This window comes from Aotus nancymaae, unplaced genomic scaffold (genome assembly GCF_030222135.1).
Source record: "Aotus nancymaae isolate 86718 unplaced genomic scaffold, 86718_ANA_hifiasm-v0.15.2.pri h1tg000004l, whole genome shotgun sequence".
Taxonomy (NCBI): domain Eukaryota; kingdom Metazoa; phylum Chordata; class Mammalia; order Primates; family Aotidae; genus Aotus; species Aotus nancymaae.
In genome coordinates, this window is record NW_026988415.1 from 14,478,088 (window position 1) to 14,505,552 (window position 27,465).

At 40.3% G+C, this 27,465-nt stretch overlaps 1 protein-coding gene and 1 pseudogene across 3 annotated transcripts; both read left to right on the forward strand.

Annotated features, from left to right (window-relative positions):
• The window catches only part of LOC135277751 (high mobility group protein B3-like), a 39,248-nt pseudogene extending 38,624 nt beyond the window's left edge, over positions 1-624 (forward strand).
• On the forward strand, positions 497-27,192 carry MOSPD1 (motile sperm domain containing 1). 3 transcript variants are annotated; one of them, XM_012474339.2, is made up of 6 exons: positions 497-585; positions 15,326-15,580; positions 15,694-15,769; positions 17,817-18,034; positions 23,239-23,400; positions 25,634-27,192. In XM_012474339.2, exons 2-6 carry the CDS (start codon positions 15,427-15,429, stop codon positions 25,663-25,665), a joined length of 642 nt encoding a protein of 213 aa, XP_012329762.1. In that variant the 5' UTR covers positions 497-585; positions 15,326-15,426; the 3' UTR covers positions 25,666-27,192. The 3 variants fall into 3 exon arrangements, with proteins under 3 accessions (XP_012329762.1, XP_012329763.1, XP_012329764.1); XM_012474340.2 differs by lacking the exon at positions 25,634-27,192 and adding an exon at positions 21,630-21,737 and having other exon boundaries at positions 23,239-23,327; XM_012474341.2 differs by lacking the exon at positions 23,239-23,400.
• Positions 27,193-27,465: the final 273 nt, after the last annotated feature.

A 27,465-nucleotide genomic window follows, 5' to 3' on the forward strand; every position in this document is an offset into this window, starting at 1 on the left:
GAGATTGTTTAGACTGAGGTAAGAGTGGAAGTAGAGTCCAAATAGGAGGCTACCGAAGGAGTCCAAGCAAAAAGTCATGGGGCCTAAAGAGGTTCTGAGGATGGGGTGGAGCCAGAGGCGATCAACAAGACATGTCTCAGAGCATTAATGGAAACCACTAGCCTTGAGTACTCACTGGATGCCTGTGAGCAGGGCAGTAAGACAGGACAGGAGGCAAGAGGGACTGCCTAACGAGCGCAGAGAGAGAGAACCCTCTGTGAGAGCCTCTAGGCTGTCTCTTCTAGGGGAGACGGCAGGGGAGGGAAAGACCAGAGGACAGAGAAGGAAGAAGTTTGGAGTAACAAGGAAGAAACCCCAAGAGGCCAGGTGGCAAGACCGAAGCCCCGTCCCGAGCTCCGGCCCCGCCCCCGGCTCCACCTCTTCTCCTTCCCGCCTCCCACCCCCAAACCGCGGCTCATCCTCGAGGGCGGAGAGAAGTGGCGTTTGAGTCCTCCGGTATCCCAGCAGGCAGTGCAGCCTAGAGACGCTGACAAAGGAGCGGAGGAGCAGTCGCAGCTGCTTTCCGAGGAAGCCGGTGTTGCCGAGGTGAGAGTCCCCCACCGTCCCGTCACCCACTTCCTCTGACTTCGGGAAAACGTGGAAGTTACGTGGCTGAGAGCCCCCCGCCAAAGAATGACCCATTCCCACAGCCGGAGCTTGGCTCTGTGATTGACAGCGGGGCTCCGTGGCGCCGGGATGCGGGTGGGCGGCGGGGAGGAGGCGGCGGGGGTCTTTTCCTGTCCCGTGTGTGCCTGGCAGTGGACCCTCCGCCTGCAGCGCCCGGCCCCGGGGTCTGGCCAGCTAGTGTGTGGCTCGCTCCTGCCTGGGCAAAGGCAGGCTCGGGAGCCTCTCGGTGCTTGCCCAGCGGAGTTTGGTTGCCCCGGGGATGCGGCTCTAGGGACAACTCTTTGGTGGACGCAGAGAGGAAGGCTGGGGGAGGGAGGTTGACTCTCTGTTTGGGGTGACACGGTTGTCGCCCTTCCTCCAGCTCAGCCGGTCGCCCCAGCGAGCAACTGGAAGGAAATCGGCTGGGCTGGAGCGAGGCGTCCCGGGATATCCTCGGCTCTGATCTCTTTGGCTGGAGGGAGATGAAAGTGGGGTGCAGGGGCGGGGTGGGAGAGCGAACGCCTTCTTGGAATAATGGGGTAGGGTGTAGGGGGTGCGTGGCCTATAGCCTTCCCCCTCCCTGGACCTCTGCACGGATCCTGATGGTTGCACCAGCTGCTCTGCTGTAAACAGGCTCACATGATCGGTTTCACATGGAGCGGCCGGTGTGGGGACGAGGGCTGGGAAGTCTGGGCCCCAATCAGGTGGAGCTAAAGTCCTAGGACAGACCATTTTTTACTCCCTCTCCAACCCTCCCGCCGTTAATCAAAGTTCCGCGGTTTCCCCCTTTGAAGGAAAGTAATTAACATCTGCCCTCTCCGGCTGAAGTAGCAGTTCTACCCCAGTAGAATGGGAGAGATCTTCCGTCGGGAAACGAGAGGACAAATACTAAGTGAAAATTTACCTTTGAGGGAAATAAGAAGAGGATGCAAACGTGAAAAATTGGGTCCTTTGGATCTTGCCTAAAAGCAGTCCTGTTCTTTCGGAGTGCGTTGCGTTCTTAATGTGAATTCCAGACAGAAAGGGGAAAGTCTACTTTTTCAGGCAAGGCACACATGGGATTTAATAACGTTCTCGGTGAAGATCTTGTCCACGCTTCCTCTAAGTACTGGAAAATCTCTGCCTAGAAAATACGATATACAGGATATTAAATACGGAGTGGATGCCAACTTTTAGATTACAGTTATAGTTGGTAGTGAGAAGTTTGGAAAACAGGAAATGGGGCCAAATGTGTCTTTCAAGTTGTTCACATCTACATACCCAATCAGGATGCGAGATTAAACTAGTTTCTGAAGCATTTCTTGAACTCTCAAAACAACAGAGGTTTACTCAAATACTAGGAAACTTTGGAATTTTTCAACTCTGGAAGGGATAGCTGTGATAGATTCCCTATACTTGTATTAATAATATATAATTAAATGTAATGGACACATATTCAGTATAAAGTTACTCCTTTATAGGCAAAAATAGAAAACAGAGCAAATAGTTTGTAAAACAATGTATGCTTCTTCCTTAAATTGTTCATGCACATTTGCTTCCCAAGTGTCTTATTTTTTTTCTTAGATTTTACATTTAACTCCATTTTCTGAAAACAAACAATTAAGAAATTATCAGAAAAGCTATTCCATTCCCTAATAGGCCAATAAAGTAACTTGCTACTATTCTTTTTCTGTTTTTAAAGAAGTTTAAAATGGAATATAGAGACATTTTACACGTCTACAAAAAACATCTTTTTTTGGAGACAGGGTCTTGCTCTGTGGCCCAGGCCTGGAGTGCAGTGGTGCAATGTCAGCTCACTGCAACGTTTGCCTCCCAGGCTCAAGCGATCTCCCACCTCACCCTCCCTAGTAGTTGGGGCTACCGGCGTGCCACCACGACTCCCAGTTGACTTTTGTATTATTATTACTTTTTTGACGCAGAGTCTTGCTCTGTCACCCAAGCTGGAGTGCAGTGGCATGATCTTGGCTCACTGCAGCCTCCACCTCCCAGGCTTAAGCGATTCTCCTGCCTCAGCCTCCCAATTAGCTGGGATCACAGGCATGCATCACCACGACCAGCTTATTTTTATATGTTTAGTGGAGACTGGATTTCACCGTGTTGGCCAGGCTGGTCTTGAACTCCTGACCTTGAGTGATCTGCCCACCTCGGCCTTCCAAAGTGCTATGTTTATTAGGCATGAGCCACCATGCCTGGCCAACTTTTGTAATTTTTTTTTTTTTTTTTTAAGACAGGGTTTCACCATGTTGGCCAGGCTCGTGGCTTGTCTTGAACTCCTGACCTCAGGTGATCCACCTGCTTCAGCCTCCCAAAGTGTGGGGATTATAGGCTTGAGCCACTACACCCGGCCAAAAATAATTTTTTTTGTTTTAATTAGCTGGGCATAGGGGCTTGGCACCTGTGGTCTCAGCTACTCAAGAGGCTGAGGCTGGAAGATCACTTGAACCTGGGAGGTCGAAGCTGCATTAAGCTGAGGCCATGCCACTGCACTCCAGCCGGGCGTGGTGGCTCACACCTGTAATCTCAGCATTTTGGGAGGCCAAGGCAGGTGGATCACCTGAGGGAGTTTGAGACCAGACTGGCCAACGTGGAGAAACCCCATGTCTACTAAAAATACAAAATTAGCCGGGCGTGGTGGCTCATGCCTGTAATCCCAGCTACTCAGGAGGCTGAGACAGGAGAATCACTTGAACCTGGGAGGCGGAGGTTGCAGTGAGCCCAGATCATATCATTGCACTCCAGCTTGGGCAACAAGATTGAAACTCCGTCTCAAAAAAAGAAAAAGAAATAGGAATTGCACGCTGCAGAATTCTCATTAGGTATATTAACCATATAGGTTGACCTATACCTCTCTTCATTAGGAAATTGAAGATGGCCTCAGTTAAATCCTGCTTCCAAAATTGGAAATAACAGCTTCAGTTGACTTTCTTGACCTTCAGGGCAGAGAACTAAGTCTGATTCTTTTACTCATTCCAGCTTCTTCCTGAATTAGACAGACTATGTTATTAATGATGAAGTTAGAATTCTTTTTAAAAAAGGAAGGCTGTAGCAGTGTCTTACTTTAGCAGTACCTTGGTTACATCACCAGAAACAGTGTCTGGTTTTCAGCTTTTGCAGATTCAACATTTCATTGGCACATCCAGAAATTATCAGTCTCACTGATTGATTCACACCAACCAAACTCAAAAGATTCCTGTGAGCATGAATGGCAATTTACTAACTCTCAGTGAGAAGGAGAACTGCCAAACAGACCAGAAGACTCATGTGCAAGCCAAGGCAAGCTTTGCTCTTGACTATATGGAAACACAAAGAACTTGCTCTTGAACTCCCCTTTTTCCAGGTTCTATGAGGACCACTTTTTTCAAGCCTAGCAGTTAATATATTCCACACTATTGCAGGTTTCTTTTATATAAAAACCATTTCAGTCACACCTTTGTGTGGATATATCCTAGTCACTTGGTTGAATTGGGTCACATGTAAAACATCTCTAAAAATCTGTTTCTTCTCCATTTCTGAACCCTTAGCCTAGGCCCTCATCATTTCTTCATGCCACATTCATTCGACAGTTTATTTTTATTTTTTTATTTTTGAGATGGAGTTTTGCTCTTGTTGCCCAGGCTGTAGTGTAATGGTGTGATCTCGGCTCACTGCAACCTCTCCCTCCGTGGTTCAAGCAATTCTCCTGTCTTGGCCTCCCAAGTAGCTGGGATTACAGGTACACGCCACCATGCTTGGCTAATTTTTGTATTTTTTGCAGAAACGGGGTTTCATCATATTGGTCAGGCTGGTCTCGAACTCCTGACCAAGTGATCTGCCCGCCTTGGCCTCCCAAAGTGCTGGGATTACAGCCGTGAGCCACCGAACCTGGCCAATTTTTTATTTTTTATGGTAACAACTCAGGAGTCAGGTGTTGTGGTTGAATGGTCAACAGCAGCCCTTTCCTACTTCAAATCTTATTAGATCAGTTCCCTGCTTAAAGTCCTTAAGGCCAAGCACAATTGTAGGTTATGCTTGTAACCCCAGTGCTTTGGGAGACCAAGGCGGGCAGATCACTTGGTCAGGAGTTCGAGACCAGCCTGGGCAACATAGTGAGCCCTTGTCCCTATATTTAAAAGAGAAGATCCTTAGGTGGTTTCCCACTGCCTGCAGCAGTGGTTCTCAAAGCTTAGTGTGGATCAGAATCACCTGGAAGACTTGTTAAAACAGATGGCTGGGCCCCAATCCCAGAATTTCTGATTCAGTAGGCCTAGGGTGAGAACCAAGGATTTGTGTTTCTAACAAGCCAGAACCACTGGCATAGGGAATTAAGTCTAAGCCCCCAAACGTTCACAAAATCTTTCACAATCTGCCTCTAACTTACCTTTCTAGCTGAATTTCTTGCCACTCCTCCCATATATGCTAGTTGTAACCATATGCCAAAGCTCATTTTAAACATCCCTTCTGTGCTGCTACACACATTCTTCCTGGAATTCACCTGGCCCTCCACTTCTGCAGACTAGCCTTAAGGCAGATGATTACTTTCTTTATGCTCCCAGAGCACTTTGTATCTATCAGCAGTTTAACACCTCATCATATCCTAGTTACTGCTGTATGTCTGTTTTTCCTGCTACTCCCAGTTTTTGGAGGGCTGACAAAATATTTTCATCTTGTCCCCATATTCCCTAGCACAGTGCCTCATATATGTGTTCAGGAAATGTTTGTTGAATCTATGATTCTTTTTTTTTTTTGAGACATTGTCTCACTCTGTTGCCCAAGCTGGAGTGCAGTGGTGCGATCTTGGCTCACTGCAACCTCTGCCTCCTGGGCTCAAGGTTCTCCTGCCTCAGCCTCCCAAGTAGCTGGGATTACAGGTGCCTGCCACCATGCCTGGCTCATTTTTGTATTTTTAGTAGAGACCAGGTATCGCCATGTTGGCTAGGTTGGTCTTGAACTCTTAACCTCAGGTGATTTACCTGCCTCGGCCTCCCAAAGTACTGGGATTACAGGTGTGAGCCACTGTGCCTGGCCACGAATTTGTGATTCTAAAACTTCTCAGTGCTACATGTAGCAACATATATAATAATCATATAATATGGATTTTGCTTTGAGAATTGCAAATCTTGAAATAAATGAGGACATATTGAGATATTGTAAAACATGGAAATAACACATTAATTATAACCAGGTTGTAAATAACACATTTGAATATGTGAAGTGTTTTCAAAAAGACATTAAGGTATTCTTCTTTTAATCTTGAAATGTATACTACTCAACTTTTAAATCTTGAATATGGACTAGCCAATCACTACATATGCTTTATAGCAGTCAATCCCATTAGTTAAAATAGCAAAGCATACCAAAAATCTAGAAAATATATAAAAACAGGCCGAGTGCAGTGGCTCACGCCTGTAATCCCAGCACTTTGGGAGGCTGAGGTGGGTGGATCACGTGGTCAAGAGATCGAGACCATCCTGGCCAACATGGTGAAACCCCATCGCTACTAAAAATGCAAAATTAGCTGGGCGTGGTGGTGCATGCTTGTAGTCCCAGCTACTTGGGAGGCTGAGGCAGAATTATCACTTGAACTGGGAGGCAGAGGTTGCAGTGAGCCAAGATTGTGCCACTGTACTCCAGCCTGGTGACAGAACAAGACCCCATCTAAAAAATATATGTATATAATATATAAACAAAATTGCCAAATATTAAGCAATGAGCATTAAAGTAGAAAGTAAACATTAGAATGTCACTTGTTATGACTTTAGGAAAATGCCAGCCATTAGAAACCCTAATAAACAATACTGGCAATTCAGAGGAGGACAATTGAGTTTATGAAGTGGGAGGGAAGGAGGTTTTAATACTAGTGAGACTAAAGGAAAAGAACATATTGCTCTTAACGATTTAGTATTTAGTTGGCCATTGGCACGGGATGCACAGCGTATGGAAGAAGGAGATAGCCCCTGTGCCCAGATAAAAGGGAGCTGACCTGAAGGTGGAGCTGGGAACCTTAATCAGAGTAAACAGCAAGAGCCAGGGAGAGAGAGTTAAGTAACTGGTACACTGACCAAGCAGATGGGTTGCCAGTTTCTGGGTGAAGACTGTACTTCGAATCATCCTTAACTGTTATCAAACTTCGAACCACTTATTTCACTTGCTTCTTTCAGCCTCCTCTTTCCAAAAACAGGTTGCAGGGTACAAATGAGAAAATGCTATGAAAGTGGCTTCAGTGCAACTTAACGGTCTCTAAGTTTTGTATGTTTGGTGGTAAAATGGATTCCTGTTTATCTCAAAGTCTCTTCCTTCCTCTGGTCAATGCAAAGTGAGGAAAATGGAGAAAATCATCATACTTTGGGGTGCTGGTCTCCCTGGATTGATGGTAGTGGCAGGCGTGTGTGAAGATCTCAGTGTTTATGCTTCTTTTTGTCGCAAAGTAGTTTGCAAACTGGTCACAAGGTGGTGTGCACACATAAGGTTTTCTTTATAATTTTATTCAGGATTGCTTTTCTGTGCCTTTGGTACAGGGGAGGAAGACAAGACAGTTTCCCGTATCACCAGATCTCTGCCTGTGAGGTCGGAAGTATGTTGGAGCCTCAGGTTTCTAAATGCTTGCTGGCACAGTTAGGTACTGAAGAGCCAGGGGAAATCAGAGGGAAACAGAAGGAGGGGAGGGGAGAAGAGTTGAAGAGAGGCAATTGGGAGTGCTGATCCTCTCTGCTGTCCTCTTACCCCAACCCATGGTGAGCAGCGACCTAAGACTTCCTGCTCCTCTAATTAGGATCCCTTGCTTGTCTTGTATGGACAAAGTGTGTTCAACTGTGATGGGAGAGTGCTGGGGGGCGTGTTCCCCAGTGGAGGAGACAGTTAATAGTAGACATCTGTAGGATAACTGGTAAGCTCTTAGCTATCTGCTAAGTGCCCAGCACTGACTTTGGGCCTATGAGGGGTGCAAAAAACAAAAGCGTCCCACAAAAAGCAAGGTGGCCTTATGCCTAACATCTGATTGAGGAGTCAAAATCAATGCACACAAAACAAATGTCAAAATATTTCATTTTGGCTGGGTGCAGTGGCTCATGCCTGTCATCTCTGCACTTTGGGAGGCCGAGGTGGGAGGATGGCTTCCTTTCAGGAGTTCAAGACCAGCCTGGACAACATAGGGAGACCCTGTCTCTACATAAAATTTTTAAAAAATTAGCTGGGAGTGGTGGTACATACCTGTGGTCCCAGCTACTTGGGAGACTGAGGTGGAAGAATCACTTGAGCCCAGGAGTTTGAGGCTGCAGTGAGCTGAGATTGTGCCACTGTACTCTAGTCTAAGTGACAGAGAAAGATCATGTCTCAAAAAAGAATTCAATTCATACAGTAAGTACATTAAAAATATCATAAAATTGGTGAGATCCATGGAGATGGAGATCGCCGTAGTAGAGGAATGCCACAGGGAGGGGAAATTGTTTTTTTCTTTTTTTGAGTCTTGCTCTGTTACCCAGGCTGGAGTGCAGTGACGCCATCTCGGCTCACTGCAACCTCTGCCTCCCTGGTTCAAGTGATTCTCCCGCCTCAGCCTCCCGAGTAGCTGAGATTACATGTGTGCACCTCCACACCTAGCTAATTTTTTTTTGCATTTTTAGTAGAGACAAGGTTTTGCTATGTTGGCCAGGCTGGTCTTGAACTCCTGGCCTCGAGTGATCTGCCTGCCTCGGCCTCCCAAAGTGTTGGGATTACAGGCATGAGCCACTGCTCCCAGCCAGGGAGGGGAAATTTGAATTAAGTTTTGAAAAATGGGTAAAATTTTGCTATTCAGAGAGGAAGAATGGGGCAAACCTTAGTTATTAATGCCCTGATGAATAGTTCCTGACAACTATAACTGTTTCATAATCAGGAAAAGAGTGTGTGCAATTCAGTAAGTGAAATTGTCTCTTGATTTTTCTTTATAAAACTGAAAAGGAAACACATGACAATGCAGAATTGATTGTGATGTGAATTTTGGATCATCCTTTGCACGACCTCTGATCTTCTTGATGAGCAGGGAGAGTGGCTACAGATTAGGGCATGTGTGGGTAGTCAGCATCAGGGAGGCAGGACTTTTTTTCATATATATATATATATAAAGAAAAATCAAGAGACAATTTCACTTACTGAATTGCACACACTCTTTTCCTGATTATGAAACAGCTATAGTTGTCAGGAACTATTCATCAGGGTATTAATAATTAAGGTTTGCCCCATTCTTCCTCTCTGGACAGCAAAATTTTACCCATTTTTCAAAACCTAATTCAAATTTCCCCTCCCTGGCCGGGCACAGTCGCTCATGCCTGTAATCCCAGCACTTTGGGAGGCCGAGGCAGGCAGATCACTTGAGGCCAGGAGTTCAAGACCAGCCTGGCCAACATGGCAAAACCCCTTCTCTACTAAAAATACAAACTTTTTTTGAGACAGAATCTCGCTCTGTCACCCAGGCTGGAGTGAAGTGGTGAGATCTCAGCTCAATGCAAACTCTACTTCCCAGATTCAAGCAATTCTCCTGCCTCAGCCTCCTGAGTAGCTGGGATTACAGGCGTGCACTACCACGCCCAGCTAATTTTTGTATTTTAGACAGACAGGATTTCACCATCCCAAAGTGCTGGAGTTACAGGCGTGAGCACCACGCACAGCCGAGGCAGGACTTTGAAATTGAGACACAGAAGGCTTTGAAATTAAAAGTAAAAGGAATTTCTACTATGCCATTATTCGAAGATAGTAAAAGTAAAATTTCTACTTTGACTTCTGTTGACTAACTTCTTCTTAAAGTTAGAACCAAGAGTTTAGCACTTGTTTGTGTGGTTAATTTTGACTTCCCAGTAAGATTTATGAACCATTTCATACTCTTTTAAAACAAATAGTTTCACATTAGAATTATACATATCCTTAAGTTTGCAAGTTACCTTAATTCTTTGTTTTTGTCATTATGAGTTTCTGTTGCATGTAAATTATTTTAAAAAATCTAAATTTTTTTATTTAGCCAATAGTTTAAGGTTTTCAGTGTTTTTAGAGGATTATAAATTAGAAAATACACTTAACAGAGATTTTTCTTTCCCCCCGCCCCGCCCCTCCACCAACAGAGATTTTTCACACATTGTTTCTAAATTCCCTCTTGTGTTTCAAAACAGGCACCTTTTTCAAAATAGGCCCTACCTAGCAGAGTTGTTACTTAATTTGATTTTTTAAAAAATAAGTATTCAAAGACTGTCAGAATTCAAAAGATACCAAAGGGTATCCAGAGAAAAATTCTTCCCACCCCATCTCTAGCGGCTTAGTTTTTCTCTCCACAGACAAATGTGGATATCCTTCCAAAGAATTTCACCCATAACCAGGAGAATAGATTTACATATTCTTTTATCTCCCCTTTTATACAAATGGCAGCATTTGTTATACACTGAACTACTCCTTGCATTTCTCACTTAACACTACATCTTGAAGATCAGTCCATCTCCAACTACACAGAGTCTCCTCTTGATATCTGCTATCTCAATGAATGGATAGACTATACTTTATTTAATTGAGTCTCACTCTATTGCCCAGGCTGGAGTGCAGTGGCATAATCTCAGCTCACTGCAACCTCCCTCCACCTCCCAGGTTCAAGGGATTCTACTGCCTCAGCCTCCCGAGTAGCTGAGATTACATGTGTGCACCTCCACACCTAGCTAATTTTTTTTTGCATTTTTAGTAGAGACAAGGTTTTGCTATGTTGGCCAGGCTGGTCTTGAACTCCTGGCCTCGAGTGATCTGCCTGCCTCGGCCTCCCAAAGTGCTGGGATTACAGGCATGAGCCACTGCGCCCAGCCAGGGAGGGGAAATTTGAATTAAGTTTTGAAAAATGGGTAAAATTTTGCTATTCAGAGAGGAAGAATGGGGCAAACCTTAGTTATTAATGCCCTGATGAATAGTTCCTGACAACTATAACTGTTTCATAATCAGGAAAAGAGTGTGTGCAATTCAGTAAGTGAAATTGTCTCTTGATTTTTCTTTATAAAACTGAAAAGGAAACACATGACAATGCAGAATTGATTGTGATGTGAATTTTGGATCATCCTTTGCACGACCTCTGATCTTCTTGATGAGCAGGGAGAGTGGCTACAGATTAGGGCATGTGTGGGTAGTCAGCATCAGGGAGGCAGGACTTTTTTTCATATATATATATATAAAGAAAAATCAAGAGACAATTTCACTTACTGAATTGCACACACTCTTTTCCTGATTATGAAACAGCTATAGTTGTCAGGAACTATTCATCAGGGTATTAATAAATAAGGTTTGCCCCATTCTTCCTCTCTGGACAGCAAAATTTTACCCATTTTTCAAAACCTAATTCAAATTTCCCCTCCCTGGCCGGGCACAGTCGCTCATGCCTGTAATCCCAGCACTTTGGGAGGCCGAGGCAGGCAGATCACTTGAGGCCAGGAGTTCAAGACCAGCCTGGCCAACATGGCAAAACCCCTTCTCTACTAAAAATACAAACTTTTTTTGAGACAGAATCTCGCTCTGTCACCCAGGCTGGAGTGAAGTGGTGAGATCTCAGCTCAATGCAAACTCTACTTCCCAGATTCAAGCAATTCTCCTGCCTCAGCCTCCTGAGTAGCTGGGATTACAGGCGTGCACTACCACGCCCAGCTAATTTTTGTATTTTAGACAGACAGGATTTCACCATCCCAAAGTGCTGGAGTTACAGGCGTGAGCACCACGCACAGCCGAGGCAGGACTTTGAAATTGAGACACAGAAGGCTTTGAAATTAAAAGTAAAAGGAATTTCTACTATGCCATTATTCGAAGATAGTAAAAGTAAAATTTCTACTTTGACTTCTGTTGACTAACTTCTTCTTAAAGTTAGAACCAAGAGTTTAGCACTTGTTTGTGTGGTTAATTTTGACTTCCCAGTAAGATTTATGAACCATTTCATACTCTTTTAAAACAAATAGTTTCACATTAGAGTTATACATATCCTTAAGTTTGCAAGTTACCTTAATTCTTTGTTTTTGTCATTATGAGTTTCTGTTGCATGTAAATTATTTTAAAAAATCTAAATTTTTTTATTTAGCCAATAGTTTAAGGTTTTCAGTGTTTTTAGAGGATTATAAATTAGAAAATACACTTAACAGAGATTTTTCTTTCCCCCCGCCCCGCCCCTCCACCAACAGAGATTTTTCACACATTGTTTCTAAATTCCCTCTTGTGTTTCAAAACAGGCACCTTTTTCAAATAGGCCCTACCTAGCAGAGTTGTTACTTAATTTGATTTTTTAAAAAATAAGTATTCAAAGACTGTCAGAATTCAAAAGATACCAAAGGGTATCCAGAGAAAAATTCTTCCCACCCCATCTCTAGCGGCTTAGTTTTTCTCTCCACAGACAAATGTGGATATCCTTCCAAAGAATTTCACCCATAACCAGGAGAATAGATTTACATATTCTTTTATCTCCCCTTTTATACAAATGGCAGCATTTGTTACACACTGAACTACTCCTTGCATTTCTCACTTAACACTACATCTTGAAGATCAGTCCATCTCCAACTACACAGAGTCTCCTCTTGATATCTGCTATCTCAATGAATGGATAGACTATTTAATTGAGTCTCACTCTATTGCCCAGGCTGGAGTGCAGTGGCATAATCTCAGCTCACTGCAACCTCCCTCCACCTCCCAGGTTCAAGGGATTCTACTGCCTCAGCCTCCTGAGTAGCTGGGATTACAGGTACACACCACCACTCCTGGCTGATTTGTGTATTTTTAGTAGGGATGGGGCTTCGCCATGTTGGCCAAGCTGGTCTTAAACTCTTGACCTCAGGTGATCTGCACACCTCGGCCTCCCAAAGCTCTAGGATTACAGGTGTGAGCCACCGCGCCGGGCTTGTTTCCAATATTTTGCTATTAACAACAAAAAAACTAGCTCTTACTGAGTGCCAGGGTCTTTTCCATGTTGTTTCACATAAATCATTTTATTTAACCCTCAGCACTGCAGAGAAAAAACCTTTCACCTACATGACTTCACACAAGGGGAATATATAAGCCAGATAAATCCCTAGACATAGAATCTCTGGATCTGAGGATGTGTGCATTTAATTTGGCAGATACAGTGGTTATGCCAATTCACCTCCTCACAAGCAGTGTAAGCACGTGCTTGATTGCTCCCATGATGTGCTATCAAAATTTGAGTTTTACTAACGGGACAGGTAAAAAATTGTGTCGTAGTATGGCTTTAGTTTGCATTTCCTTTATTGTGAGTGAGGTTAAACATCCTTTTGTAAGTTCAAGGAGAATTTTTATGTCCCTTTTTGATGAACTATTATAGTTTGCTCATTTTTTCTTGTAGTTAAATTTTTTTTCTTATTTCTCTTTATACCCTTTATATCTGGAAATTTGTTGTAGTTTTACTTGAAAAGCAATAATTGTATATACTTTTATATCAAGTTTTCTTTTTCTCAGTAATTCACAGGCCCTCCATATAGTAGAGAAGCTATTGCCTGTGATATGGATTGCAAATGTTCTTTTGGGCTTTGCTTATAAAGTTTTTTTGCCATGCAGAATTAAAAATGTTATGCAGATGAATTTATCATTTTTTGTTTGTTTCTATCTTCAGGAACAGGTTTTTTTGTTTGTTTTTTTCCCAAGATAGAGTCTTGTACTGTCTCCCAGGCTGGAGTATGTTGGCACAATCTCAGCTCACTGGAACCTTTGCCTCCTGAGTTCAAGCAATTCTTCTGTCTCAGCCTCCTGCATAGCTGGGATTATAGGCACACACTACCATGCCTGGCTAATTTTTGTATTTTTAGTAGAAACGGGGTTTCACCACGTTGGCCAGGCTGGTCTCTAACTCCTAACCGCAAGTGATCTGCCTGCCTCGGCCTCCCAAAGTGCTGGGATTACAGGCGTGAGCCACTGCACCCGGCCAACTCCTGGCCTTTCTTCCAGGTAGAATTACTTATGTAGTCTTCTGATTGTCTAGCACTATATATACCATGGTATGCATTATATTTGATGTAGCTTCAATATTTTTGTCTTGTCACTTAGACTTCAACTTCTTGAGGGTAGAGCCTGTGCATTATTTATCTTTGTATCTCTGGTCAGCTCTGACATAGTTCCCGGCATATAATAGATGTCCAGCTGAAAGAAAAGAATAAACATTTGCATACATGATTACACAGCTCCTGTTTGATAGAAGTTGGAAAGGCCTCTATCAGAAGCAGAGTGTATGTGCCTCAATAGCTGGTAAAACCAAATAATTCATTGATTTGTTTTATTTCTCTTTGAATGTATGAGAACCTGAACTTGAAATTATTAAGTGGCTTATAGTCTGTTTTAAAGGTGTGATCTACATGGTGAAAATCAGAGGTTTTCCCTGATCGTATGTTTTAGCTTTTGCATTTTATTTTTAAAAGCCATGCTTCAATTGTGAGGGCACGCCTATAGTCGCAGCTACTCCGGAGGCTGAGTCAGGAGGATTGTTTGAGGCCTGGAGTTCATATCCAACCAGGGTAACATACAGAGACCCTGTCTCTTAAAAAAAAAAGGCACACTTGGTGTGCTTGGTAAATAAGAATATCGATTTAAATGAGATTAGGAAATAGAGAAACATCCACTTATCAGGCATTTCAGTTATAGTTATCTGGAACATATTCAAGAACCCAGAGGGAATCCAAAAAAGCCTCTGAAGTTGGAGGAGAATAGCTCTCACAAAGCATGTGTACTTGATGTAGGTGGGAGAGGCACAGTGCCACTCACATGCCAAAGCCTACTTACTTCACATTTTCATAAAAAAATTCCAAGGACTGCTTAGCATGTGTTGCCATTCGGCCTTCTTTCAAGACATTTTAGCTTGTTTCTGGCTTCAGTAGAAAAAAGAATAAAAGAACTCTCCCACCCGTGCTGCCAAGAAGGCACTAAATAAAGTATTGTTGACACAAGCGTAAAAGTGATTCTCATGGTTTTCTCCCAGAAATCATGGAAACTTTCTTTGTGTTTATTTTTTAGTCTTTAAGAATTCTGCTGGACTCATGCAAAATCAGTTGTGATTATACTTAATTTATTCTACTTTTCAAAAAATCTGAGGCTTAAAAAGTGTGATATCCCTTTGATCTCACCTCTTTGAAAGGGGGTCGTTAATTTGAAAAAGACTTCTTTATTCCTTTGAGTTTTTAGATAATTTACCATAGGTTGAAATCCTCAATGTGAAAGGAGCATGTATAAACCTCTTTGTATAATTTGGTAAAAGCTATGTAAGTCAAGGGAAAAAGTCAAAAGTCATGTTTAAGTAATTTGGGAACTTTTTTTTTTTTTTTTGAGTCGGAGTATCCCTCTGTAGCCCAGGCTGGAGTGCTGCGGTGCAATTTCGGCTCACTGCAACCTCTACCTCCCAGATTCAAGCGATTCTCCTGCCTCAGCCTCCTGAGTAGCTGAGACTACAGGCGCATCACCACACCTGGCTAATTTTTGTATTTTTGTATTTTTAATAGACAGAAGGTTTCACCATGTTAACCAGGCTGGTCTTGAAATCCTGACCTCAGGTGACCTGCCTGCCTCGACCTCCCAAAGTGCTGGGATTACAGGCATGAGATACTGCACCCAGCCGATTTGGGGGCCTATTTTAATGCATACTAAATATGCTTTTTGTGGAGGGGCTATAGATTAATGAAAATTGGGATCATTCACTTTTCTTCTTGCTTTCTCCTTCTATTTCTAGATTACCAAAATGCTTTGGAGTTTTTAACTGAATCTAAGAAAAATCCAAAATAGATTTGAGAGTGTAAAAACAGAAACCACAGCAAGGGGGATTCAGTGCCAATGCATCAACAAAAAAGACAACCAGAGTTAGTGGAAGGAAATCTTCCTGTTTTCGTGTTCCCCACGGAGCTCATATTTTATGCAGATGATCAGTCAACACATAAGCAAGTGTTGACACTGTACAATCCCTATGAGTTTGCCTTAAAGTTCAAAGGTGAGTCTCCTAGCTATATTTTCTGGGTTTTTAACTGGTCCCTACTAATTTTTTACTTATAGAAACTAATTAAAAAAAAAACCACTAATGCCCATTGTGACTTTTTCTTTCAGTTTTGTGTACTACTCCAAATAAGTATGTTGTCGTTGATGCTGCAGGTGCAGTAAAGCCTCAGTGTTGTGTGGATATGTAAGTCAAGATCACTTCCTGGTAACACGTTTTAAGTGTGTTGATATTTATGTTTTTAACTTGAAAAAAAAAATCATTTCTTGAAGCTGTTCCCACATAGGGATTTATAATCTTTTGAATTTTTGCTGAAAGTTTGTCTATCAAATTCTTTGTAAGAAGTGTCTAAGAGATTCAGCCAAATACTTAATAATATTTCATGATGTTGGAGCTCCTGTATGTGTTAGTATCTCCATGAATTTTTTCTCATTGTTGTGGTTTTACTAATACCAGGGATGTTTATAAAGGTAAAGTTCTGACTTATTCCTTTAAATTTCTCCAGCTCTAAGAGGGGATTTAACTTTCTTTGGAACATGCTGCTATTATAGTGAAATTTGGAAAACTATAATACTGCAGTCTAAAAACAATGGTAATATAAGTTCCTCTGAAGTGATTCAACTAAAAGCCTGGAAGTTAATCTATATAAACAGGAAGCAGTTGTGTAACTACTCATCTGTAAAATACTATCTGAGCTCTTCCAGATAATTTCATCTTCGAGTGTCAGATAAATGATGGTTCAAGCTGTTCATATTTAATTTTTACTTTAGAAATAGTGGTGACCAGATGGATCTATTGACCAGCCCTTAATTTAAGCTACCAAGTACACCGTATTTGTTTAAATCTTCTGTGAGAATGAGAAACAGAATTCTTTTCTTTTGAATACTTTTTCATAAGCTCAAAGCCATAAAATGATGTATCTTTGAGAATGTGTTTTTGCACATTTTTAAAAATTTCCATTCAGTACACAATAAGCAAGAACTATTTCAAAGAATTGTGGTCTCTTGCCAAATAAATGTGTTGCCTTTGACCTAATTGTTTTGTGTTCCCTAGTAAGAACAAAATAAAATAAATGGAATTGCAGAAAAGAATGACAGTGCTCTGCCGGGCGCAGTGGCTCATGCCTGTAATCTCAGCACTTTGGGAGGCCAAGGCGGGAGGATCACCTGAGGTCAGGAGTTCAAGACCAGCCTGGCCAACATGGTGAAACCCCGTCTCTACTAAAAATACAAAAAATTAGCCAGGCATGATGGCAGGTGCCTGTAATCCTAGCTACTTGGGAGGCTGAGGCAGGAGAATCACTTGAACCCAGAAGACAGAGGTTGCAGTGAGCTGAGATCATACCATTGCACTCTTTCACTCCAGCCTGGGCAAGAAGAGTGAAACTGTCTCAGAAAAAAAAAAAAAAAAAAGAATTACAGTGCTTCATACTCTTTTCTCTTTAGAGAAATAGAGGTGTATTATTGGCCTTCTGTTGTACTGGATTACTTACTTATTCAGTTGCTTGTTTCTACCTGCATGCCTGGAATTCAATTTTAAGTGTAGGATGAGGTTTATTGCTTGAACAATAAGTAGCAATAGAAATTTATGAGATGTTTGTGGGGAATAAACAATTGCATGTATTCCTATTTAGTAAATGTTGCTTCACAGAGATATTCAGAAAAAAAAGTCACTGCTAAAGGGATTTTTTTTTTTTTTTTTTTTGAGACAGAGCCTTGCTCTCTTGCTGTGGCAGCGATCAGAGCTTAATGTAGCCTAAACCTCTTGGGCTTAAGGGATCTTCCTACCTCAGCCTCCCAAGTAGCTAGGACTACACGCATGCTACCACACCAGTTAATTTTTAAATTTTTTTGTAGAGATGGGGTCTCTGTGTTGCTTGGCCTGGTCTCAAACTCCTGGCCTTAAGTGATCCTGGCCTCAACCTCACAAAGCACTGGGATCATAGGCGTGAGCCACCATGCCTGACCAAAAAGGATTTTTCTTTACCTATCATTTATTTTTGGCTTAAGACTTTTACTCTGTGTTTTAGAGTATGTGTTTTAATCAAATATTTCAGAATTACTGATTTCTTTTGGGTTATACTGTGACTTTTTAGCATCTTAACAAATTTCTGTTTTTGAGTATTTGGTTACAGTCAGTTAATATTGTTTTAGGGCATTAAAATATCTCACTGCATTCTGTTTGGCCGGCTCCCAGAAATCTAAACAGCATTTGTTATTTTTGCTGTTTTCAGTGTGATTCGTCATAGAGATGTTCGATCCTGTCACTATGGCGTGATAGACAAATTCCGTCTCCAAGTTTCCGAGCAAAGCCAAAGGAAGGCTTTGGGAAGAAAAGAGGTTGTTGCTACTCTTCTCCCATCAGCAAAAGAACAACAAAAGGAAGAAGAGGAAAAAAGAATAAAGGAACATTTAACTGAAAGTTTATTTTTTGAGCAGTCGTTTCAACCAGGTAGTTTTGGGTTGTTTTAAAGCCCTTTTGAGGCCTTACACATTATTAACTTTAAAATAATCAGGCAGCTAAAACTAATTACTAGGAAAATCATCTCCCACTTCGAACGTGGTTGACTACTTAAAAACTGAACCCAGAGAATCAAGTAGCTGAAGCCTGGAGGTGGACTTTGAGAGGAAGGAATACCCCTCACTAGACTAGGCTGTAAGGAGTGTAGATGCTGCTGTAGCCTTTTAAATACATCTATGACATAAATCTATCTAAGACTGCAGGCGCCATACTTTATGAAGCTAGCACAATTTGGCAGTTCTATACTTTTGTTTCCATGACTTTCCTATATCCTTTCTCATTTAATTAGTTCCAAGGAAGAGAGAGATTGTGTTTGGCAATAGGCCAAGCTTAGTGCACTGTTCATATTATTATGAAAAAAAAAATCTCATTAAAGTTGAAGTTAATTAAACTAAGTAGATTATAATATCCCCTGTGGGCTATTAATTGAATCCCTCTCCAGTCCTCATTTCCTTCCAGCTTAGATATTCAGAAGTGTTATGATATATTCTTTCAACATTGACACTACCTCATATTCAACTCTTTGGACGTCATTACCCCTTCCTCTTAACTTCTCATTATCTCCTCCTAAACCTGTTGTAATAGGAGAAAGATAAAATTTTCCATAGAAAAACAGGGAAACTGGAAACTTTCTGATGGTGACACTGTTACATGACTATGACAGCAGCTGTCCTTGAAATTGCAACATTATATGAAGGATTAAAAAAAGTCTTCTTGCTGTTACATTCAGTCATATCAGTTTGTTCATCTTAGAATGTTTATTTCAATAACAAGGAGTGGTGCCTCTTTGATTTATTGTAGCCAAAAGTCTCTTCCCGGTCCATTAGGGAGCATCTAGATTTTCTGGTAATACCAAGACTAGGGACCAGGTAGTAGCTATTAGGTTGGCGCAAAAGCAATTGCAGTTTTTGCGATTACTTTAATTGGAAAAACCGCAATAACTTTTGCGCCAACCTATAGTGGATTATTTTATTCTCAGCAACTATTATCAATTGACAGGACCAGCTTTTCATCTTTTGAAGCTGAAAGAGAACTTTCGTCCAGTGTCCCTTTGTCAGATCAATATTGTAAAGTTAACATAGTTACGAAATGCAAGATTCCACTTTTAAAATGCCTTCACCAGTACAAGAAAGGCCATTTAATTTGTATTTGTTTTTTGAAGTTAGACTTGTAATTTAAAATAGTCTTTGAAGTTCAGTTTTGTATTTAACAGATTGATTTAATAGCCAAAAATAATAAGGGGTAAGATTTAGGGGTATATGTGTATGTAAATAATATGTAAGGAGAATTTTATTCCTTTTATTTTAAAATTTATTAAAATTCAGGTGAAGATCCTACTAAAAGGCTAAAGAATTGTAGTATGTATTGTCTTATTTTGTTTCATTTTTTATTTTTTGAGAAAGGGTTTCACTCTGTCACCCAGACTAGAGTGGAGTGGTGCCATTATAGTTCACTGCAGCCTCCAACTCCTGGATTCAAGTAATCCTCCTGCCTCAGCCTCCTGAGTAGTTGGGACTGCAGGTGCACATCACCACACCCAGGGTCTCACTGTGTTGCCCAGGCTGATCTTGAACTCCTAGCCTCAAGTAATCCTCCCACCTCAGCCTCCTAAAGTACTGGGATTACAGAGCTCAGGTCTTACTTTACTTTTATAACAAACCTCGACATCTAAAGTACATTAGAGAATTTTTCTGATTGTAAAATTGGAGGAGGCAGATCAATGAGGGTAAGTGATGCTAGTATAACATACAGTGATCTCTGTTTTGGGGGGAAGAATTCTCTAATCCATTCCTGCAAGGAAGCTCTGTGAAGGCAGGCACTTTTCCTAGTACTGTTATATCCTCAGCACCTAGCACAGGGTCTGGCATTAACTTGTAAATGGGCTGAGCTAGGAAGGCTGGACGTCAGGTCTGGTAACGGTCTGTGGCAATGGTGAGTTTGTTTTGTTTTGTTTTGTTTTAGCTTACAAGGTTTTCATGGCTATGACAGCTCTTTAGAGGAAGGATGATACCACAGTAGAGCTCCATTCACAGTCCTGGCTAGTATATCCCATTTATGGGTAGTGACTCCAGTGTGCCTAATAACCTGGCAGTAAGTTGAGTAAAGTTTCTTCTTTAATAGAGTATCATGATGACTGATTTAGTCTCCTGTCTATTAAATTTACAGGAATTTATGTGTGGTTTCCAACATGTGGAACACTCAGGTTTTTCATTAAGTTTCTCTGAATTAAAATGTTTAAATAAATTGAGATTGTTTTGGGGAGGCTTTGAAATGTCATTACTTTTTACAAGTCCTTAGCTTAGGAGACATTTCAACAATGTTATTAAAGTATTAGCATATTATTAAAGTATTAGAGGTACAAAAGTGTTGTGAGGCTCACTTTTAGCAGGAAAATGGTTGATGGCTACATTATGAAAAATTGGGATTTTGAAATATATTGAAAGTCAGTAAAAAGAAAAAATTTAAGTTTATTGTATAAAATACATATAGCAGTAACATAAGAAAATGTACCTGTAATCTCACACATTTAACAAATCTGCTTATATAAGTGTTCCATGTTACTTTCCAGACCTTGCCTATGTGCATAAGTACAATTTTATATTTTGTGATTTTTTTTCATTCAACAGAAATTTAACTGTTAAGACAAACCTACAGAGTATACTTTTATAAAGTACTAGAGCTCAGGTTATTTAAAAAGCCATTTTAAAAGATGCATCGGAATCTTGGTTTGTCTTAGTTACATTACTAATGGATTGCTGTGTCTATGCTATGTTTGAGTCAGTGCCCTCTGGCTTAAGAAAATTATGGTCTGTACACACACATACATATAAAAAAATTATGGTCTTATTGTTTATAAAAATAAAAAAATTGAAAATAACCTAAAAGCCTATCAATTGGAAATTGATTATAAATATTCATAAGATAGTATGCCAGGCAAACATTTACAAGGATCTGATAGAATGATAAATGCTTATACATTGTCATAGAAAGAGCTTCAAATATATTTCTTTTTTTTATTTTTATTTTTTGTGCCATGACTTGTATTCAAATATATTTCTAAGGAAAAAGAAAAGCAGTTACATAACAGTATGTATAATATGGCCTTATTTATGTAAAATATTCTTCTAAATGTTTATTTGGGCGTTTGTAAAATCTGAAAGGATACCTACCAAGCTGTTAACACTTTTAGCTCTAGGAGGGTGGAATTATGAGGAACATTTACATTTTCGATATCTTTATAACGTATTTTACAATTATCCTGTAGTACTAGGGGAAAAAAGCTTTTTCCATTTTGAAAAATTTCCAGCATTTATGCAAATGTTTTTGGAATACTAAAAATTCCAAATTTCTCTACATGCTAAATGTTCTCTAAATACTAAAAATTCTTTGAAATTATCTTTATTGTGGGTTTGCAGTGAATGGTGTACTTGTCATAAGTAACTGTTTTTCTTGAGAATTCATCCTTGCAAATATAACTATAAGGGTACTCTGTTAACTGAAATAAGACTTGGGGTTTTTCTTTTAGGTATTTCTGCTATTGTTTCATCCCAAGCAATAATTACTATAAAATTTGAATTTGTTTTCACCTCTCTGGCTCTGATGAAGTTCAATTAAACTCCACACAACAGCTAAGGTATTAATAATTTAGAAAAGTTCCATTTAATAATAGAATGAACAGCATTATTTCATTATTAAAACACAAAGATTGTATTGCTGTTGGCTGTTCCTTTTAATGAAAGGAAAGGTAATGGGAAAAGCCATATGACAAAAAAAAATGCTGTTATTGGGTTTCTTAAAAATATGAGTATGTATACTATACACATAGAGCCAGAACTGTAGAATAGCAGGTCTGATAACATTTTATTTATTTATTTATTTATATATTTTTGAGACAGTCTTGCTCTTTTGCCCAGGCTAGAGTGCAATGGCACAGTGTTGGCTTACTGCAACCTCCGCCTCCCAGGTTCAAGCAATTCTCCTGCCTCAGCCTCCTGAGTAGCTGGGACTACAGGTGCATGTCACCATGCCTGGCTAATTTTTGTATTTTTAGTAGAGACGGGGTTTCACCATGTTGGTCAGGCTGGTCTCAAACCCCTGACCTCGTGATCCGCCATCTTAGCCTCCCAAAGTGCTGGGATTACAGGCATGAACTACCACACCCAGCCTTTATTTTTAAGCTTTTAGAATTTTATTTTAGGGACACTTAACGTGAGATCTCCTCTCTTATTGAATGTTTGTGTACGATAAAATACTGGTTAACTGTAGGGACAGTGTTGTCAAGCTGATCTCTAGGACTCAGTTCACATAATTGAGATCTGTGCCCATTGATTAGCAATTTGCATTATCCTTCTTCCCCATCGTCTGGCAACCACCATTTTGCTCTCTGCTTCTATGAGTTTGACTATTTTAGATTCCATGTATAAGTGGAATCATGCAGTATTTGTCCTTCTGTGACTGGCTTATTTCACTTAGCGTATTTGCCAGATACTGTTTCTGCTGTGTTCTTCTTTGCTATAAATGGGATAGAGCAGAGGGAAACACTTTTGGTTCCTTAACATTTTCAAAATCGATAGCAACATGTACAGTTATTAGGATCAAACCTATCTGGAGATCTCCGTAAGATATTCCAAAAAGGTAGTGGAGGTCTAGTGTGGCAGGCTCAAATTGAATATACACAGGCAAGTCACTGGAGTACTGGAAGAAAATATCAGAACTTCAATTTATATTTATTTTAGCACATTCTTCCAAAATTCGATTTGTATATTTTATATTAAGCATAACAGTACAGAACTTGTGCATATAATTTTAAAATGTGCATACATTGATGATACATGCTTTTGGATACTTTCTACTGACTAGGGTGGGATGGTGGGAGGAGTTGGTGACCACCTTTCATTAGGAACTCACTACATCACAATGCTACGTCAGCATTCTATGCAGCCATGATTCAGACCGGTTAAGACATAGGCTTCCACATCAGCCCAGCAGTTAACTCTGACGGATGAAAATGATGGGGAAACAATCGGAGAAGTTAGACAAAATCAGAATCCTGGTGAGTGGCGGCCAGTATATGTGAAGGAACTTTTGTCTTAAAGTTTTTAGAAGGAAGCTTAGGGATTTTTGTCTTTTTACAGAAAACAGAGCTGTCTCCTCAGGACCTAGTTTACTAACTGTCTTCCTGGGAGTGGTGTGCATTGCAGCCCTCATGCTGCCTACACTGGGGGATGTGGAATCGCTGGTGCCTCTCTACCTCCACTTAAGTGTGAATCAAAAATTAGTGGCTGCTTATATCTTAGGTAAGGGTTTTAAAGATGCATTTGGGACATATGTGTAGGGTTTTATGTGTGTGGCAGGGTGGTGGTGGTTTCATTTTTTTGTTTTTTAGAAGAACAGGTAAAGAAATGCTTCAAGAGCATGTTGAGGTCAGGTGCCTTTGAAGAATTTTTAGCTCATATTTATTTCTTTTTAGCTTATTTATCTAATACCTGATACTGTATTCAATTATTTTCCTTTTCTGACTTACAATGGCATAAAACATGTATAAAATGTAAAACACATGTATTCCATGATACAGCATTTCTACTTTTAGGAATTGCTCCTAGGGAAATAGACAAACTGTTTACTGTGATAAAGATGAACAGTGCAGCCTTGTTTAATATTGTGAACCTTTCTCTTTTATTATTATTTTTTCTTTACTTTTGAAGATACCATGTTCAGAACCTTTCTCTTTAAACCAATTCCCTTATTTCCTTCAGCCATCCTGGCTTGAAATCTTAAAGTTAATTATTTAACTTGAACAAACATTTATTCCATACCTTCCATGTGTCGAGGATTAGTGTTCTGGTGATGAATGACTTTCCTCATGTTTTCCTCTCACCTTTGCTTAGATGCCAACTCTTTCAGTATTCCCTGGCATATTGCTCTCTCTTTTTCATTTCAAAATCGTCTTCTAGGTTGTCTACCTTCTGTCTGTGTTCCTCCTCCTCTCCTTTTTTTCTGAGATGGAGTCTCGCACTGTCGCCCAGGCTGGAGTGCAATGGCGCGATCTCTGCTCACTGCAACCTCCACCTCCCAGGTTCAAGCAATTCTCCTGCCTCAGCCTCCCGAGTAGCTCAGATTACAGGCACCCGTCACCATACCCGGCTAATTTTTTGTATTTTTAGTAGAGACGGGGTTTCACTATGTTAGCCAGGCTGGTCTTGAATTCCTGACCTTGTGATCTGTCTGCCTCCCAAAGTTCTGGGATTACAGGTGTGAGCCACCGCACCTGGCCTTCTTTCATCCATTCACTTCCCCTCACCAACCATCCATCACATTGTCTGATTAATTTGTCTTTTGCTTTCAAGACCACCCCCTAGTCAAAAACCTTCAGTGGTTCTCCATAATCCATAGGATGAAGTGTATAACCCTTAGTGCCATAGTTTGTCATTTAAGACTCCACAATCTGAGATGTGTCTGAGCCAATCTTGTCTAGCTGCTTCCCTCTATAAATCATTGCATAAAGCCTTTTAGATTATTCACTGATTATGGAAAAGCTCCTCTAGAGGCCCGGCCCTCCAGGCCCTTACTCATGCTGTTCCCTAACCTGAAATGCCTGCCCATCTCCTCATTCTGTCTCTTTCCTGTCCATCTTTTTTTTTTTTTTTTTTTTTTTAATAGAGTCTCTCTCTGTTACTCAGACTGGAGGGCAGTGGTATGATCTCGGCTCACTGCTACCTCCACCTCCCCAGTTCAAGGAATTCTCCTGCCTCAGCCTTCTGAGTAGCTGAGATTACAGGTGCCTGCCACCACACCCAGCTAATTTTTGTATTTTTAGTAGAGATCGGGTTTCCCCATGTTGGCCAGGCTGGTCTTAAACTCCTGACCTCAGGTGATCCACCTGCTTTGGCCTCCCAAAGTACAGGGATTACAGGCATGAGCCACCATGCCTGGCCCCTGTCCACCTTTTAGGGCAGCTTTTACCACTGGGGACAAATTTTCTGACTTCCCCAGTCCTATGTGATTATCCTCCTTCTGTGTACTTTTTTTTTTAAATCACACTTTCGTTACCCTTCATTTAGGACAGAACATATTCTTATTTTTGTTTTATATAGAGTCTCTTCAAAAGAGAGAAGCAGAACAGGAATGCCCTGCTTCTGTATCTTTGTGGCCCTAGGGCCCTGGAATATAGGTAGACTCTTGATTCTTTTGTTGACAAAGTCCCCTGGCTTTACCCATGCTTTAAAATGGCACATCTGCTATTACTGTGGCTGATGTGACTGGATAAAGTAGGAAATATGTTTGATGGATAGATTTGCTATGGCCAGACATTAGTGATTTAATTAAATCTCTTCAGTGACTGTCCATTGCTCTAAATTGGATTTCTTTTGTATGATATCAACAAAATTCAATTTGCCTTTGAGTTCTTGGTAGAGTGCCTGTGTATGTGCTATATTTTATTTGTTCATTGAGGTCCAAACAATTGCTTATTGAATGGAAGATTTTGTTAGATGCATGTGTTTTAACTGTTCTCCATTTTTCTTCTTTCAGGTCTTATCACAATGGCCATACTTAGAACATGAGCAAGGATTTCAGTTGACTTCTGAAGTAAAACTGTCTTGAACATATGAATGTGGACTGCCTTTTATCTCTATTTCACTGCATTAACATGCTACCAACTATAGAATGTGTTGAAATAATTGCAAATGTATAATATATATTTTAAATTACTCTATAATTTAATTTGAAGGACTGCAGAACATTATTTTACAGACAGCAAGGATGCTTCTGAGTGACACCTAGGAAATTATTTGAAGAAGTTTTTATATCTATACCTGGTGTGCAAAAGACTTTAAAACATTTGTTATTTTCTCATCTGTTTTCTAATTCCCTTTGATGACGAGGGGTCACATATGCTTTAAAGTTACAGGACTAAAAGAGCAAACTGGCCTAAAACTAAAATGACATTTATTCCCTACCTACAAACATCAACCTGATTATGTAAATTATACCTTGCCCTCTATCATTATAAATGGTTGCCATGGTGTTTCTAAAAATAAATAAGTGTTTTACCGTTAATGTGTAGAGGGCAAACAAAGCTAAAGTACTAAGGGATCATGCTTATCCTAGGGTCTCACAGAAGACAGGACATATTTAGTTCATCTTGTGAATTACAGAATGGATTTTGGTCCAGACACCAAACATCATATGGGGTTAAAAAAAAAAAAAAAACCTAATAGAAGTAGGGTGACCTCTTTCTTTAATCTAAGAGTTCTAAAGGAAGGTAGACATCTGTTTAGTTAGTTGGTTCAACCTGGCTTTGCCTTTGGTTAATGCTTTGTGTTAATAGGAAGGAAACATCACTTTATCTTTTCTTCCAAGCCCCTTCCCCCAGACTGGGATTACCAGATAACAGGTGATTTATGTGAAGATTATTTTTCACCTCTAAACCAAGTATAGGAAACTCTTAATAGCTGTGTCTATTTTATATCAGTCAATGAGACTTAATTTTTAAGTTTTTATTTATTATTAAGACAACTTTGCCAAAAAAGTCCCCCAAGCACAACTATTTACATTTCTTTATAGCCTCTTCTGATCTCTAACACATATATGCAGTTTTAACTGTTATTGTCATAGTAACTGATCTTTTGTCTTAGGATTTTTACCTGAAAGCACAATGCATTAAGTCTCTTGAAAATCATCTTTCAGATCTTTCTACAGAATGAACTTATGCACTGCTACTGTAGTATTCTCAAGGAATATATGTAAACACAAATGTATGCCTGAAGTTGGTTTTTGCAGAAAACATCTCTGCTTCTAAAAACTTTTATGTCTTGTCTTCCATAGGAAATCCTCATTGTTTAACCATGTGGGGAGCATAAGTCATTAAACGAATCATGTCTGTACATTGTGTAATGAATGAAAAGCACATAAATGTAATCTACTTTGAACTTTGTAAAAAAAAATCATGTGTGGAGGCTATTCTTGTTTATCCATCTCAAGTCCTGTGTGTGCACGTGTGCAAGTGCACATACACGTATGTGTGTGTGACAACACATTGTAAAGAACAGAAATTACTTTAAAAAAAATAAACAAAAATGGAGACCTGAGCTTCACATTGATTTAAACATTTCATTTGAGTTACCTTTGAGGATCTCAAGGTTTTAGCTATCCTGTTTCCTAAAGTTGTCTCATGTTTCTGTGACTGATGTAGGAAAAATAGAAACAGTGAAATGTATCAGCTAGAAATGTGTTGAGTTTCTTTATTTACCAAGGGATTTAATTTACTTTGTAATTAAACTTCTTGTTCTTGAATAGTAACAATCATATGCTTCAAAAATTGAAAAACTTTATACAGTGAAAAATCACTTCTCACCCTCCCT